The sequence below is a fragment of the Rhododendron vialii genome, chromosome 11a, assembly GCF_030253575.1.
Source record: "Rhododendron vialii isolate Sample 1 chromosome 11a, ASM3025357v1".
NCBI lineage: Eukaryota > Viridiplantae > Streptophyta > Magnoliopsida > Ericales > Ericaceae > Rhododendron > Rhododendron vialii.
Window position 1 is genome coordinate 38,661,125 of NC_080567.1, and position 17,803 is coordinate 38,678,927.

The 17,803-nt window shown below is 39.4% G+C and overlaps 3 protein-coding genes across 3 annotated transcripts; 2 read left to right on the forward strand and 1 right to left on the reverse strand.

Moving 5' to 3' along the window:
- Positions 1 to 1,490: 1,490 nt before the first annotated feature.
- On the forward strand, positions 1,491 to 3,152 carry LOC131307735 (aquaporin PIP2-7). Its single transcript, XM_058334395.1, has 4 exons — positions 1,491 to 2,089; positions 2,189 to 2,484; positions 2,578 to 2,718; positions 2,851 to 3,152. The coding sequence occupies exons 1-4, from the start codon at positions 1,795 to 1,797 to the stop codon at positions 2,968 to 2,970; spliced, it is 852 nt and encodes a 283-aa protein (XP_058190378.1). The 5' UTR covers positions 1,491 to 1,794; the 3' UTR covers positions 2,971 to 3,152.
- A 4,211-nt stretch (positions 3,153 to 7,363) lies between these two features.
- On the forward strand, positions 7,364 to 12,107 carry LOC131307737 (uncharacterized). Its single transcript, XM_058334397.1, has 5 exons — positions 7,364 to 8,900; positions 9,008 to 9,104; positions 10,741 to 10,819; positions 10,934 to 11,015; positions 11,706 to 12,107. The coding sequence occupies exons 1-5, from the start codon at positions 8,868 to 8,870 to the stop codon at positions 11,844 to 11,846; spliced, it is 432 nt and encodes a 143-aa protein (XP_058190380.1). The 5' UTR covers positions 7,364 to 8,867; the 3' UTR covers positions 11,847 to 12,107.
- A 111-nt stretch (positions 12,108 to 12,218) lies between these two features.
- Positions 12,219 to 16,593, reverse strand: LOC131307736 (probable 26S proteasome non-ATPase regulatory subunit 3). Its single transcript, XM_058334396.1, has 10 exons — positions 16,422 to 16,593; positions 16,220 to 16,310; positions 16,044 to 16,137; positions 15,704 to 15,894; positions 15,003 to 15,140; positions 14,768 to 14,904; positions 14,622 to 14,676; positions 14,426 to 14,536; positions 13,442 to 13,681; positions 12,219 to 12,977 (listed from the first exon to the last, which is right to left on the reverse strand). The coding sequence occupies exons 3-10, from the start codon at positions 16,123 to 16,125 to the stop codon at positions 12,465 to 12,467; spliced, it is 1,467 nt and encodes a 488-aa protein (XP_058190379.1). The 5' UTR covers positions 16,126 to 16,137; positions 16,220 to 16,310; positions 16,422 to 16,593; the 3' UTR covers positions 12,219 to 12,464.
- Between the last annotated feature and the right edge of the window lie 1,210 nt (positions 16,594 to 17,803).

Consider the following 17,803-nt stretch of genomic DNA (forward strand, 5'->3'; position numbering starts at 1 on the left):
AATTAAAAGCACTACTTTCACCATTGTTCTACCGATTAATGTAATGAAGAAAGTGGAGTATATCTTTCGCAAGCATCCATAATTGTTCATGATTAAAGTTACTTTACTCATCACTACATAGGAGTATTATGTCTTTTTGGTAAGATGTGTTTTTTTTTACTGCTAATCAGATGTTCAAATCAGTTTACGCATACCACAACTAATTTTAGAATTTTAAAGTTAAAGACCGATCTCTTCCAAAAAAAAAGTTAAAGACCGAGCAAATTAACACTTCAGTGCCCTCAACATTCGGAATGTTTTGACCTTAGTAAAATTCAAAAAATGCGATCTCATAATAGACAAGTTTTTGTTACTTTCTCATGCCCACGTAGTAAACAAACCCAAGTGGTTCTTATGGTAAGATGTTAAAGCCTCTATTACCAGTAATACTCCAATTTGTTTAATGTTGGAGAAGTACTACTCCTACTATTGAGCTGAGTTTAAGTTCAAATTTAAACTCATTACGTAGTAAACAAACCGAATCAGTGGGCATAACCAACAAGAGTGATGATTGCATTCAATTACCACCTCAGCGGACATGAATGCAAAACTTGCTGCGTTGCGTGACGCAGGCGACGCTGACAACGAGAAGCATCCCAGTAACGGTTAAACGGGGTGCATGCTCAAGTCACAATACAAACAGCTAGAGGGAGACGTCATATGGTATAATTCGAAATTCGAACAACGCTTAGGGACACAAATGGAAATACGAATCACATTTAGAGAGAGAATGAAAAGGTTAAAGGGGGTGATAAAAGACAAATATGTAGCCGTTGTGTGTAGTAATTACTATTGTGCTGTCTCTAGCACTCCTAGTTGTGCCCTAGATATTTTAAAAAATAGTATTTGAGTCAAAATATTTTTTTTTATTTATCTCGATGAGATGAATCAATAATTCATAAAAATTAATTGCAAAAATTAACAAACACGAAAAAAAAATCAAATAAAGACAAAACAAGGAAAAATTTCAAAAATTTAGCGGAACTTAGCCGGGGAGAATGAAAAGGCTAAAAGAAGGAGATAAATGGCTTGTTTGGTTGGGAATTTAGTTTAGTTTAGTTTTGATAATGGGTGGAGAGAGAAATAGAATAATGATTGAAGATAGGGGTAATGATTGGAGAGAGATAAAGAGAAATGAGAAAGTAATAATTGAAAAAATAGAATAATAATTAAAGAAAAAAATAGAGTAATGATTAAAAATTAAACTAAAACTAAAATTAAAAGGTTAACCGAACAAAACCTGATCTTTGGCACTCCTGCTTTGTGTCCAAACATTATCTTTCACCGCACATTTTCGTGAAGTTTATACATTAGTCTTGAGTCTCACAAAGAGTGTTTTGGCGCGGATTAAAAAAAAGAAGAAGAGTGTTTTGGCATGGTAACACGAGACCACCCAATAATTTTTCCATGGATTTATATTGTTGGATTGGATGCCAGGCTGACGATGCAGCAAAAGTGACCCAAACCACCACCACCACCACATGGCCTTGGCTGTATCTATGTCCCCACCCCCCACTTCCTCTCTCTCCTAAAAGGAAAAAAGCATGCATTTTTCTCTCTCTAAATAACCGTTTGTATATGTATTTCTATTGGATTCCCAAAAAAGCCCTCGGCTTTATCAATAAAAGGCTCTACATGATTTCCCAACCCCCCCTACACTTCGCTCACCCCACTGCATTTCCAAGCTTCACAGTAAGAGGAAGCTCACTCACATAGAGAGAGAGAGAGAGAAAGAGAGATAAGAAAAGGAAGAAGATGTCGAAGGAAGTGAGCGAGGAAGGACACGCCCACCACCATGGAAAGGACTACGTGGACCCACCACCTGCACCACTCCTCGACATGGCGGAGCTCAAGCTCTGGTCCTTCTACAGAGCCCTCATAGCCGAGTTCATCGCCACCCTCCTCTTTCTCTACATCACTGTCGCCACCGTCATCGGCTACAAGAAGCAGAGCGCGACCGACCCCTGCGGCGGCGTTGGCCTCCTCGGCATCGCCTGGGCCTTCGGCGGCATGATCTTCGTCCTCGTCTACTGCACCGCCGGCATCTCCGGTACACACACAAACCTCCCATTTACTCCCTTAACACATCTAGTCTATTTATGTAAATTATACTCCGTAAATTAATTTCTTCTGTTTCATCTTTGTGCAGGTGGTCACATAAATCCGGCGGTGACGTTCGGGCTGTTTCTGGCTAGGAAGGTTTCGCTGATCAGGGCGGTGTCGTACATGATAGCGCAGTGCCTGGGTGCGATCTGTGGAGTTGGGTTGGTGAAGGCCTTCATGAAGCACGACTTCAACACGCTGGGAGGTGGGGCCAACTCCATTGCCTTGGGGTACAACAAGGGCACTGCTCTTGGTGCTGAGATCATCGGAACCTTCGTGCTCGTCTACACCGTCTTCTCCGCCACTGACCCCAAGCGCAGTGCCCGTGACTCTCACGTCCCTGTAAGTATCCCCATATTGATCTCTTTTTTTAAAAGCTGCTAACATGTGCCTAGATTTTGATTTTGAACTTGTTTTTATTTATTTTGGGGACAGGTTTTGGCTCCTCTGCCTATTGGGTTTGCCGTGTTCATGGTTCACTTGGCCACTATCCCCATTACCGGGACTGGTATTAACCCTGCTAGGAGCTTTGGAGCTGCCGTTATCTACAACAAGGAAAAAATCTGGGATGACCAAGTGAGTTTTCATCTTCTTCTTCTTTTCCAAAACTGTTTTTTAATTTTTGTTTATGTATGTGAACGCGTGTCATGATCTATATGGGATTTTGGGTGATGTATGGTTTTGAATTAATGTTTATTTGTTGGACAGTGGATCTTCTGGGTTGGACCATTCGTGGGAGCGTTGGCAGCAGCGGCGTACCACCAGTACATCTTGAGAGCTGCGGCTATTAAAGCTTTGGGATCATTCCGCAGCAACCCAACCAACTAAAACTAAAATCACCGCTTTTAATTTGGATCGATCTTGTTGATCTCCTCCTCCGATCCATTTCTCAGCTCTATTTGTTTGTGTATTGTGTACGTGTGTATGGAAGGATGGTGAGCTGCTGCTGTTTTGCTTTTCATTTCTTTTGTGCCTTTTTCCACCTAAAATTATTCAGTATTTTGTCGTTAGATGTGGATGTGTACTATTTACTTTCTGTCCAAGTAGTGGTGGTGGTCTCTCTCTCTCTCTCTCTCTCTCTCTCTCTAGTGGCTTTCGTTTTCTTGTCTCGTTCGAGTAGCCAGCTCCCACCCCCAGGCTGTGGTTGAATGACATAAAAGGCCAGGATTAGAACCAAATTCATAGTGTCGGATGGGTATCACATGGTATCCGCTCGGTGCATTCGAATCGTTTATTGCGTTTTTTAACGGTTCAGATTTAGAAAGAGAAAAAAGAGTTGTGAGGTGAAAGAGAGAGTGAGAGTTTCAATCTGAATCATTTAAAAATGTATTGAACGGCCTAAATGTGTCAACAGATATACCCAGCTAGCAGGGAAAAATTTTTTCAAGACGTATTTTGGAAAAAAAGCTGTCGACGAGGGGACCAAACGTGGTTTTATAGGGCTTATAGCCAAGGGACTAGACGTCCCGTCTCACGGTCACGGATAATACCAGCTCGCACATCATATCAAATTCAGACTTTGATTAGGCCGGTGTCCAATGAATGAACCATGCGTTTTGGGAGTAATTGTAGAGTACTCTCGGAGCATGGCCAATCAAATAGATGTCCGCCGGGGCCACTTGACTATGCTCAATTAAGTGCGCAATTCTTCTTTGGAAATGTTTGCGACCCGTGTTGTTGGGTTTGGCAAAACTTGAGCCACGAGCCCAAGCCCCATTGGTTCATGGGTCAAGCGACCTATGAAAGGGTGACACGTGTTGCCTGGTGGGGGAGGGGGCCAAAAGATGACCTTCGGGCTGGGGAACCGGCCAAAACCCAAACCAAAGTTACGGGTCTGAAAGGCTGGCTGGCTGGCACATTGAAAGGAGGAATCCGGTGGCTTACAGACCGAGAAAAGCAGAAAGAGGAGTCAGTAGTCCCATTTTTGGACTAGAAAACAACCAATACGACTCTCCAAACCCAATGGGTAAAAAGCAGGTGTTAATGAGTGCAATTTTGTTCATGTGTTTCTTAAAAGAAGAGGATGGATATTATGATTTTCTCTCATTAGTTGAAATTGTGCAGGTTTCTTTCATGCAATACATTGTTGGGTAAGAATGATCATTTTGTGATAAAATTCACATTTTTTTAACTAATATGAAGGATACTATGTTCATCCTTTAAAGTAGAGGGTGAACAAAACTCAACTCGGTGTTAATGATATGTGGAATCAAATTACTTATGCTTTACAGAGTACATAATGATAGCACAGCCATGAGATGACGTGGGTGACTGGGTCGAGGAGCACGCAAGTTGATCCAAAAATTCTATTGAAGAAAATTTGTTGAAGGAAATAGTGGGTAGGGCCGCAATACCAACACCAACATATTAACAACGTTGTGCACAAAAGCAAAAATAATACTAACACAATCTACTATTTTAACCAAAAGTTTACAACTTTTCGTTCGGCACTACTTTTTTTAAATTGCAAAGGATTGTGGGACTAATTAATAGTAACCCACACATTTTGAAGGGACTCTAAGAGGAATCCAATGTTAGGACGATGAGAACAAGACGTATGGGCCTCTGCCAAACCATAGTTGTGGTCCCTCCCTCCCTTTTTCCCTCCACTCTCAACCTACCAATCTCACCCTCTAACTTGAATAAAAATCACCTTTGAACATCTCCATCTCCATCTCCATCACGTAACTCAATTTTTTTATTCAAGATGTATTTGGTATGAAGCACTTCGATGGTCAAGTTTCAATTTAAGTATTTATTCAAGTAAAAGGTTGATTAATGATAAAATTGTAAATTTAAGATGGAGAAAATGACCTATAAAATTTGAATAAGATTTGAGTCTCCCTGGTTAAAAAATATGAGTACAATTCAATTTGATATGAATTTGAGTCACTGACTGGAATGATATTTATGATATTATGCTTAGATTTTGATTATGAGTTTAAAATAGAGCAAGGGCTGGAAATGGTCTGACAACCTTACATATTTCACTTGAATGTCAAAGTATTCCAAAGCTTCGATTTTATGTTCCTTCTAGAAAAATCCAACAGGGGTAGTGGACCAGTGGTAGGATTTACAAAACCTCGACAACAATTGGAGCAGTAGTCCTTCTTGTTTAATTATAAGTACACAAAGTATAAAGAAAATGCGTTCTTGGTCTTTTCTTATGATTAAGGAAAACATTCTTGGTTCTTTAGAATGCGTGTACACTATTGGCAGGAGAAAATTCACTAAAGAACACACACCCTAAATTTATCGGTGACTTAACAGACTTGCGAAGGGTGCAAGTTCAAACTTGAGTAAGTTTAACCAAAACGAATGCAAGAAATTTAAATCCACACCATGACTTAAAATGACCATGCGGATTTGTAATACATGCCAAATATTACTACTCAGAAGTCGCAACAAAATACTCTATGAAGGTTTACTCAGAAGTCACAACAACAAAGTACTCTATGAAGGTTTTTGAGTGTCGCCATTTGCATGCCTATCTTCAACTCTGCTGCTAATCAATACTTACCCCCAGCTTACAACGAGCTATATACACAATCCTAACGCATATTCTTCAACAAACAACTACATCACATTTGGAATACTTTTCACATCTAGTTTGATAGTCAAATGTGTCTTCTTAGAACCAACATAAGGCAATGCCCATGTACTTGTGACACATAGGAGAACAGACCGAAGACTACATGGCATTCCCTCCCTAATCTTGTAGTGCTTCCGGGTTGTAGCACGTACATAGAAAAAATGTAATAAACCACGTACTGTAGTTACTGTTATGCCGGTACATCAGCTGGTATTTGTGGCACTTGACAAAAAAATATAAGTACTTGACACTGCAACATAAGTAGAAGAAAGGGTAGGGTTTGAAGGTGAGATTTAACAAGTGCATTTTTACCTCACCACAATCCAGGACAAACTGAATTAAACTAATACAGAACGTGTTAAAGAATAAGGAAAATGTAGCAATGCGTAGTTGTCGCTTTCGTTACAAGTAGCAACAGGATGTTAAGAACAAAATCAATGTACATTTTTTGAGTTAAAGTATTTATAGATCAACTCAAGAGGAGCTACTAGCTAGCCTTGACGTATACTAACCTCCAATGGAACAAAACCACAATCCAGAAGCAGAATACAAATCATGGGACAGGCTACGACAGTGGTTCTTCCACTAAACCACTCTCCGAATAAAGGAACAAAGTACAGAAGCTTTAAGGACATCGACACGACGATACATTCGCTCGGAGAGTATCATAAATAGTTCTCAATTAAACACAAGAAAACATACATCCAACATTTAGAAGTTAGCATTCCAAGTTTTGTTAAGGTGACATTAGTATCTAGCCAAATTCATGCTTTTTGGATCTCACAAATTACCCAATATCATGCACATCTCACAAATTACCCAGTATCATGCACACAAAGATCCGTGTTGATTTTTCAAGGAGACTTGATTAAAGGAACTTTCGCGGCTCACTATGTCACATTGACAGAAAAAGTCTTATGATAATTTTTCAAAGTTTCTTCAGCGCGTTCTATTAGGAACTAGATCAGACAATAACTGCAAGGAACAAAAATAACGGTAATCGCATAAAAGTGGTGGTAGACTGGTAGTCCACACAGTCCAATTATATCAGCGGAATCGTTTTTTGGTTGTATTATGTTTAAACTTTGATCGATATTGGATGAAGTGCTTGCATTTCGTATGGTCTATTAGGCAGAAAAAGGTCTATGAGCACATCACAGAGTGTGGATGAAGTGCCTACATGTCATGTTTTTATTAGGCAGAAACAAGTCTGCATCAGTGCAGAACATGAGAGCAACATATCAATGACAACAACAATACTAACAAGAACTAATCCCAAGACTGAGGCTACAACATGTCCAGCATTGCTCCTTTTCCAGGAGTTACTGAAGATAGAACCACAAATAAGAACCCCAAAACTGAGTCAACAGATCCTAGAGAGATCTTCTTTTCTTGTGTGGTAACACTGGAAAGACTAATCTCTCCACCCAAGCAACAACTAGATACTTCAAAAGAAAGTGGACGGTGGGATTGGTCAGCAGTCGAAACGCGTATAAATAGGCCAAGATACTCTGAGTTATCGGATAAAGAAAAAAAAAATACTCCAAAACAACTTAGCGTAAGCACGGAGAAGAGCTCAAACTCCAAACTTTTGGGTGATAACATAGGTGCAGGCACTACTGATGGAGTGTTTCAACTGCGCAGTACATGTCAGTACTTTTTGACATGTACTTAAAAAGCACATGGAAGAAGTAGTTGTCAAGAGAAAGCAAAAAAAAATGAAAATCTAATGAAAACAAGAACTCATGTTTAAATTCTGTTGGATATAAATTTGAGTGAATGAATACAGCTAACAAAAATTCACGGAAAGAGAACTTACCATTTGTTTCAAGAGAATGTACTTAACACCAAGGGCCGATCTCTATGTTTATTTGTTTCTCCCTTTTAGCCTTTCCTCAAAGAATTCAATCGGGAGGGGAATGAACACTAACGGACGCTTTCTCTTAGTTATAGAACTATATACAGGAAATATAACATAAGTACTAGATTTTGTTGATTGATCACTACAATCACGATAAAGATTTCGATGCATTGCTGCAATTTGGGTGCACTCTTGCTTCTTCACCCGTGTTTTTCTCCCTCCATACTGCTCTGAGTGTCTGAAGAAAGTAATTCGGAATATCAGTGCAAGTTTAGAGACTGAGTTAAGGTTCACTAACCAAGCACTCCCATTTGCTCAATTGATCATTTTCTTGATTCTGGAACTTTATTCACCACCTCACCATATCACTGACCACTCAATCTTTTTCTTGTATTTTTTCCATATCTTTTACAGGGTCTTATGCGTGTTGAGGGTTTGGTTTGGTCATTTGGGTGTTTTTATACGAATTCCACCATTGGTTGCTGATTATTAGCCACCCAAACACGAAATACACTCATGAAATGGACAGTAAATGAGGATGGGCATAAACCTAAAGTACACAACAATCTTAATTTCCAGGTCGGGGTTGTCAAGTTGTTAATATGTATTTTAGATTTTAAGTACACCATAAATCTATAAGAACTGGGGAAGCCAAAACTTCAATGCTATAGCGGAGCAAAAAATTTCAAGAGCAATAATTAAAAACCTAAACCAAAATGCTTGCAAACACTTAGGCTCTGTTTGGAACTTAAGGAAAAAAAAGGAAAAGTAAAAAAATTTCCCTACTATGGTTTGGTTGGGAGAGAAAAAGAAAAGAAAATAACAATTTTAAATTTTGAGAATAGAAAATTTTTCCTTCCATTTTCCTCCAATTTTATTTTATTTTATTTTCCACAGATTCCAAACAGAGCATTAAACTGCATAAATACCGGTTGATTTGCGAAGAACCGAGAAAATCTTTAGAGAGAGAAGAACAATACCTGTTGGGTTTAGGAATTTTCCATTTCGATTGATCGACTTCTCCATTTGAACAATACCTGCTCCCTCTCTCTCTCTCTCTCTGATACCAAACTAGCGCAAGGTTTTTTACAAGAACATTGTTTTGTAGGCCCAAAAAAAACTCGCATTTTGAAGACGGGAGGTCCTTTATAAACGACGTCGTCCTAGGTCCATTCGACAAGAGAACGCAAGTTTATTTCCTTCAACTGGGGGATATAGTTCCTCTACGCTGCCATCTGCCGTGTGATCGGGCTTTAGAGTAGACCGGAGAAGATGATTGTATGCGTCGCCGTCGTCGGCCACCAGGTCTGCTTTCATCTCTCTCTCTATCTCTCTCTCTCTGAATATCTATCTACGTATATATGTATCTAATATCGAGATCTGACAAAATTAACGCGATTCGTGGCGAACAGAACAACCCACTATACATACAGAGCTTCACTGAGGCTGATGATGCCCTAAAACTTCATCACATAGTTCATTGCTCCCTGGACGTCGTCGACGAAAGAGGTCTCTCTCGATCGATCGATATCAGCATTTAGTTTTACATCGCTCAATGCTTCCATGTTTCTGAATGCATAATTTCCCAACTTAATCTCGTTATATTTGGATTTTGGCCCTTAAATCATATTCGAGCTAGCAACCAAGTCAATTTTCTCCTAGGAGAACAGAAGCCTTAGATCTATCGCTTGAATTTAGCAATTTAGAATGAGAGCCATTGTCTAGGTACTGGAACAACAAATGATGTGCCCGATTGGACCATCTTTTGAGTTTTGAGATGGCTGCTGTCATTGTATTGTTATTCCCTAAGTCACATAATGCACTTGCACGAGCGCGAAAGTGTCTTTCAAAACAGCCCAAACTAATAGAATTCGCGAGATCGAGCTTAGAGCAAGAATTGAAACCAAGAGCAGAGGGATTGAAACCGAGAGCGAAAGGTCTACTGCAGGATTATGTGACTAAGGTTATATGCCTGTAGTCTAGTCAAAATAATTTGTTGACTAGCTACTTCCCCATATTTGTTCCCTGTAGTAGTGATTTGGGAGGCTTAACCAACTTCCCCAATATGATCCAGTGCCACTGATAAGTGTTCATTTTGAAAGACTATACATATCAAATGAATTGTGTGTGACCGTGTGTGCATATAGATGTGTATGTGTGGATTACCGGACATTCGTACTTTGATCATTACAGAAGTCAAGTCTCGCATTTGTTAGAAGGATGTTGCCTCTGGAAGGACAGTAAAATGGAGCCCCTTCATTTTGTTTTTTGGCTGATCCCGTGTTCCTTTTAGAATAAAACAATCAAGCCATCTCCTTGATGAATTTCCCTAAGCTCCTCAGTCTATAGTATGACTTTTTATTTTGAGCTGCTGCGAGGATTACATAACAATATGAGGATGTTGGTCTTGTACTAACTTGTTATATGCACTTGGTTAGCTACTTTGGGACTTACTCTCCTTTTTGAGAGAGATTAGTTGAACCTCTGAAACTCTAGGATGAGCCATGTCTCTAGTCTCCCCTTGCTTGTTTTTGGACTCGATTTTGAATTGTATGTTGGATAAATTCAGCCCATTTTATGGTTTTACTTTCCCTTTATCTTTGCTTTTGTGGTGGGAGGAGTAAAGGGTGATTCACAAATTTTTAGGAAAGATTATTGTTGTGGGCTTTGGAAAATTTGTTAGGGACTGAAGATGGCTTTAATCTAATTTTTGCTGCGCTCCCATTGCTGATAATTATTCAAGAGAATTTTCTGTGAAGTATTCTTTTTAATTCGAGAAGGCCACATCTTTTTCCTACCTCCTGCCATAGGCTATTGATAGCCAACAGTTTCGATGTATTTAATTGCGTGTTTGAAGTTATATGTTGGTAATGTGTGGAGTGCTGCGTGTGATGACCTTTTTGTGTGCAGTTGACCCTATTTTTTGTGACTAAGTGCTTTTGACCTTGCTATCTTAGTGTTACCTAACACATATTCCAGCTTCTTGAAGACAATAAGTAGAGGACTTGCACTGCATTTGATATCTCTTTGGTTCTTTAGCTTTGTGTATCAGTTTTTGGATAACATCCTAACCTATTTGCTTAAATATGGGGTTAGCATACAACTTTTTGTCTCACAAAAAGACTGGTTTTGTTTGTTATTCCAGTAAATAATCCGAAAAAGTCAGGACCGACACTGAATGAGACATTCCTTGGTTTGCTTTATCCAAGTGAAAACTACAAAGTGTAAGCATATTCTGCTTTATATGACAGATGAGAAAACGCTTATGAATTATGATTGTTCTCAATTTACTACTCGGGTCCATATGATGCACTATAAATACGTTATTCCATCTACAGGTATGGGTATTTGACAAATACTAAGGTGAAATTCATCTTGGTGACCACAGACCTTGACGTCCGAGATGCAGATGTGAGAAATGTAAGTATTTCCCTTCAAAGTTGAAGGATCTGAGTGTTGTTGCTTTCTGAAGCCATGAACTGTGTATATGCATGTCCGCAATGATTGGCACAAGATGCCAAACAACTATGGTGACATAATGCTGATGATTGACAAACCTCATGCTGTACAAATGTGTATCCCTAAGCTGTAGCACTTGGCAGGCTTTATAGTCCTCTATAATTGTACTTTAGATGGGGCGAGTGCCTTGACATATTTCTCTTTGACTTCATTTGAAGAAGAAGATGGGGACCGAGAGGAAAGGTCGAAAGGATTGTACTATCAATGTAGGAAAGTCATGTACTTGCCATTTACGACAGTAAAGCTACCATTTGGTCCATTTCTAATGCTTCAAGAAGAAGTGTTTTCCAATTGCTGTTAGCAATCTTGTAATCTAGGTCCAGCCTGCAAAACCATCTTGTCATCGTTCTATTGAATCCTTTGCATTTGGATTCAATTTACCCTACTCTCTAGAAGTTGAAGCATACCTAAAAAAATGTAAAATGATTGGAGTTTCTTGCTATCTTGTCAAGCTTACCATCCGCTTTCAGCTTATAAGCTTGTTTTACTCTCTGACCACTATCAGAGAGTGGCGTGCTTTTTCTTTTGCTGATGGTATTTTATCTTCCAGATATCTGACTTTGTAGTGTTTTGGTGAAATCTATGGAACAGTTTTTCAGGAGGTTCCATTCAGCATATGTGGATGCAGTTTCAAACCCATTTCACGTCCCGGGTAAAAAGATAACCTCCAGGACTTTCGCTGAAAGGGTCAGTGGCATTGTCAAGTCGTTTGGGTTGAGTTCAGCTGGGTGAATTACTGCTGCTGGAGGGGATTAAACTCTCGAACATTGCTGGAGTTGTTGCAAAGCTTCGGTGTTGGTCCTAATCTAGATCAACAAAAATATATTCAAGAATACTTTTGGATACAATTTGTAGCGCACATTGCCTTGTTGAGATCTTGGAATTTAAGTTGTACTGTGCGAGAGAGTATTTTCTAATCATACTTGTTTTTCTCTTCCTCTGTATTCTTATATGAAGTCTTGCCCTTTCATAAGACGTTTTCTGTGTTGTTCATCTATGTCTATCCAAGCAAAATATACTAGATCGACCGACTAAAATTGCTCTGATCAAGCGATTGTTTGGTAATGCCTTTAGGCACAGAATAATGAAAACACAAAAGCCAGCTTTAACAAAACTGAGGAGCTTTAATCAAACTTAAAAAAGAGATTATGCCATTGTTCAACAGAATTGATAGGAGAATGGAGTTGTCATCAGCCAAATGATAGCATAAATTCAAGCGCAGGGTCGCACGATATGCGCCCCACAACATAAATCGGGAAACAGTTGAACAACAATAACACCAAGCCCGAAAGCAGTTTGCAAAGTTTAAAAACGAAAGCAGAGGCTACGCAGCAGCAGCTAAATAGTAATTCAGAACTCATCGTCATCTTCCTCAGCTATGTGCTTCGCAAGCTCTTGCTCTTGTTGTTGTCTCTCCCTCCTCTTCTCAGCACTTTCCTTCTCCTTGTCGGAGTTTGGAGGAAATCGAAGAGCACGCACAGCTTCATTATGCATATTGAGGCAGAAAGCAATCCTAGAGTTGAAAGCAATTTGAGGCTCATTCGTAGAGTAGATATCCCCAGTCTCTTTCGAAACCATCCACCCACTTGCATGATCCAGTGTGGCGTCAATGGCGCCATCTCGGATTGCTTTGGCAACAATACTCTCAGCATCAGCAACAGGATTTTCAGAGTCCAGTCTCAGCTTTTTGGCAACATCAGTCAGTGAGATCCGCGAATACGAAATGCTGATGTTTCGTAAGCCAGTCCTTATAACATTGTGCCGCAGCCTAACAATTAAGTTCTGGGTCCCGTCAGAGCTAAAAGTAGTGGAGAACTTCTCAGCAACAGCTTTGAACAGTTCCAGATCTCCAACTCGAACAGCCTGAAAAGCCGACACATCGTGTTAATCAGCAGCAAAAGATTTGCAGTTAACATGAGACTTTTGAGCCTTAGGCCATTATTCAAATCTATTGACCTCAACCACTCAATTGTGCTTTAGAAAGCTACACTTGGAACGTCCAAAAAGCCAGACGAAAAAAAAGATGGAATGTATTTGAAACAAATCCAAGAAAGACAGAAAATATCCCCATTTTTAGAGATTCTTTCACTTTTGACATTCAAAACGAACCTGATTAGTAAAAAAACTTAATCAGAACTCGAAATTGTTCACTAAAGACAAAAAAAACTCCCCAGAAAACTAGCTTTTCATAGATCCCGACTAAAGCAAAAAGCCTGTGTTTTTCTTTTTCTTTTCATTTATAGTCTTTTACAACTTTCCAAGCCTTGATCCTGGGGGAAACTAACTGTGAAGGCAAATAACAAAACATTCGAGGAACCAGGACTCACATTTGTAAGCTCAAAGTAAGGCCTCAAAGCCTTCTCCATGCCCTTCTGCATAAAAACAGTCCTCTCGGGAATTTCTCCAAGCAGAAGGCGGACTATCACTGCCCACTTATTGCATTGTACCCGGAAACCAAGAGCTGCAACAGGAGCCTTCCGAGCAGCTTGCAGTAGTGACTCTTTTGCATCTGTATACTCCAACTGTATGGTCCTAATCTTTCCAAGATAAAAGAGGTAGCGGCAGAACTGCAATAGGAAATAGTCAGTGTGAGAAAAAGGATATCAAAGAGCATAGACATTTCACAAATCACGATGCAGAAACTGGGTTGACATGGGAGTAACCATACTTTAAAATCTAAAGAACCACACGAAAAGAGACGTACCAAACAAGGACCACAGTAGGATTGAGACACGGTCCCTTACAGAGTACACAAGGCTGTCCAAACCATAATTCTTTAACTAAGATGTTCAACAAAAGTGTCCTAAGTTCATACTCCTATAAAAACTCATACGAAATGATAGTTGATAAAAGAGCCAAGCAAAACATAAGATTCAGTATGAGTAGATAAGATGCCAGAGCCAGAAGACTTCTTTCACATTCAAACACGCTTGAAGGGGATTTTGCAAGTTCAAGACTTATTTTTACTTATTGCCTTAAACATAGCTTTAGCATTATTGAAACATTTTGTTATCATATGTGTTTCATGAAACTTGTACTTGAAGACATTTCACCAAATTCATAATCTTTAGCCTAACAAGCCTCATTTCTGTCTGTTTTACCAAAGCTTTCAATTATTATCTCAAATTCTCACCAGCTCCAACTGTGATCCTTGAAGACACAGAGTCATTCTGACAACCCCAATGCCAATGTATTGGGTTTTGTTCAATGTCTGCACTCCTATGGAAAAAATGTATCCCCCCTTGCAATGCTAAATCTTTTTCCATACTGACTAGTTTGCCTAAATTTGTAAGGGTCATAATAGCAGTTACCTGCTGATTTGAATGTGCTTCAAAACGGGGTGCCTTTGACCTCAGCTTCTCTGCCTGATCAAACAAGTTGTAATGGAGGTAATTTCGAAGTAGCAGGTTGAGGAGTGTTTCCTGCATAATGCCATTGTATAAGGATGGGCCAACACTATTATGGCATCAAATATCAATTAATTGCTTATTTCATGTTGAAACAAACCTGACCCAGCTCATCATGGCGCAATGTAGCAATCCGGTGCAAAGCAAGCAGATTACTGTTAATGAAAGAGAATCAGAAAAGAAAAAACGAGTGCCCCGCGAGGCTGGGACATAAACAAGACTATCAGATGATTTCAAGAAACTTACCCCCGAATTTCAGCAAGATCACCAGTGAGTTCATAGCTGAGAGAGTAATAGAAGTAGAGTCTAGCAGCTAGAACATCAACGGTCCGCCTATTCACATTCTTGAGACGGGCAATACTTGCCGAGGAGCATGCTTTAGCCTGTAGGACACCAGCAATGAGCAAGAAAGCGATTACACAAAACATTATCCACTGAGTGAAGAACACCCATGACTTGACTGCAACATACTATTTTGTACCTCATTGTATCGCTTCTGATCAATTAAAAATATTAGAACAAGCAAATAGCAATAAATCTCAAACTCAGGCAAGGAGTGCTTCACAGGAGCTGGGGTCGCAGATGTTGCGGTATCAACTTCCATATCAAGCTCGTCCTCCTACAATAACATCAAACTTGCAAAATTAGGATTACAAGTATAAAAAGACGTTGGCAGATATACGAAGTAAGAAAGACAGAAAAAGAATAACAAAAAATGGTTAGCCGTTTTACATTCCTATATCATCGATTTTTACGTTTAGATTTCCTCATAAAAATTCTACCTGCGTGAAATAGACTTGACCTCCCCTACATTAGTGTCCTGACTAAGTTCTTGTAATAAACAAGGAAAGAGCCATTAATGTAGCATCCTACCATACCCAGCATGAACAGACAATCCTGCTCTTTCAGGAGCTAATAGAGAGAGGAATACTGTCTCAAAAACCAGTAAACATGAGATTTTCTACGCTGGATTGAGTTAGCCTTGGCATTCTAGCTCCTAGGACCATTTCTAAAATACTAAGAAGTTCAAAAATAGTTAAGGCAAAATCCAAAAGATAGGAGGATAAAGCGTTCCCTGATTATCTTCATGCAAACAATTGAATCTGGCTGTGTCAAAAGTTCTCCGAGTTCGACCACAAGTAATTCAAGACAACCATTCATAAGAAGATGCTGGAGCACTACCTTGGGAAGATAAGACGATAGCCGACTGTGAGCATCAGATCCTGGCACAAGAGCAAAATTCAAGAACCAATGTAGCACAGAAGCCTTCAACTTCCGCCTCAACGCAATGGTTAGGCGAATAGCACGCACAATCCGACGAACCTCCCGGGCATATGCACCAGTCTCGATTAAAGATGCAATCTCCTTCAATTCTGAAAACCCAATGCTTAAATTACTATAGTGTGGTTTTGTTCCTCACAGGCATATACAAAAGTAGCGAAACTACTACTGCATAATAGTCTATACTGTAGTTTAGGCATATATAAAAGATGTAAAATTTACTAATGTTTCGATTCCTTACGCTGCAAAGTAGAAGGGCCAGTTGAAGTAACAGAATTGGAGGGAGCAGCTTGTTGCTCTTTCATTTCCACATCTTGAGTCATCTTGCAAAAACCCTAACAAACAACAAAAGCATCACCAAATAGGCGTATAGAAATTGCCAATGTGGCAAAGGAATTAAATTTCAGATCAAATCACCTCAAATTATCAGAATGAAAAATTAATCGAACTCGTCTGGATCTGAAACGATGGGAGAAGGAGAAGATAGGGTTTCGCTTGCTTTCTTTCACTGCAAGTCAAAAAATTGAAATCTTACACACGAACAATCGGACAGAATAATTGATTGGCACTGCAGTGCATACAGCTATTTAAAAGGAGAGAGACGAGTTCAGAATCAAACCTGAGAAATTGAGATTCCTTGATTGCGGAATGGGAAACCCTATATTTATAGTGGGCTCTCTCCTCTCTTGCTATTTTCCCAACAATTGCATAGTAGGAGAAATTTCACCTTCGGAACAAACGACGGCTCCAGTTCCGAAAGAGTTATTACATCCTACCCCCTCAATCTTTCCCCATTGTCCACTCATCTCATAATAATCGCCAATATGTACCAATTCGAGGTTTTTTTTTTTCTTTTAATCAAAAGGGTGGGAGGGGGCGACCAGTGTAGCAAATTCCTGTGGGCATGACCATAGGGGCTCCCTATCCACCAGTGGAATATTCGGTTCGAGGCATAGCTACTGTCCGTGAGGATAGACAATCACCACCTAAGTACAATATGACTTATACTCCACCCCTATCATTGATGAGACTCGAACCCAAGTCTCCGCTTGGGGGATGGTGAGCTAAGCCATCCAGGCTACCACCTTAACCCAATTCGAGCTCAACCTACTGGAAATAACCATGAGCCAAACGACGTTAATGGAAGTAGTGATAGTAGTATGATTTTACCCTCACTTTATTGGGTCAAAGAAAATAATTTTTTTTAGTAGAGGGCAAAAGGGTAATTTCATTTAACCCACTCAACTAGGTAATTGCTCACTACTGATGGAGACTCCTAGTGAGGGCTAGAGGATCCTTTTTAACACATGAAAATGACGGCTAATGACGTGTTTTGATAATTAATATCCAACAAGGACATTTTTAGCATTAACAAATGTTCTTAGCATGTTCTTGACGGGTATTAATTATCAAAACACGTCATGGGCCGTTATTTTCCCTTTTAACACAGAGACACAAAAACCCAACTTCTCGATGTGGACAGGCCCAACGTTGTGGACCGATTGGCCCCCTTTCTATGCTTGAAGTTGGCCAAGGAATTGAATTTTTTTAGCAAAGGGCAAGAGGGTAATTCCAAAAAAAAACACAGTTTGTTTTTAGCTTATCTCAGACAGTTTAGTATTTTACCAATACTTTCTTCTCAAAAGCCCAAAAGATAAAAGAACAAAAATTACATTTAGACGTCCAAAGCATAAGTTTAACAGTAGAATGAACTAAGCTAGACTTGGGGTTATTTATTTATTTATTTTTATCACAGGCTAGACTCGTATTCACTCATTTTAATCGTTTGGCTAGGTAAATAAACATTAGGCTTGAACAATGTGAAATACATTTTCCGATGCCTATTCGGACCCAGCTTCACAAGTTTACATATTTCCACATAAGTACATTAATTCACTCCATTAAAGTTTACTTGAGGACCCAAAAGATAAACAAAATAAATTATACCAACTCAATTTTTTGGCACATTTAGGACCATTTGTACATCCAAGAGTATATGCA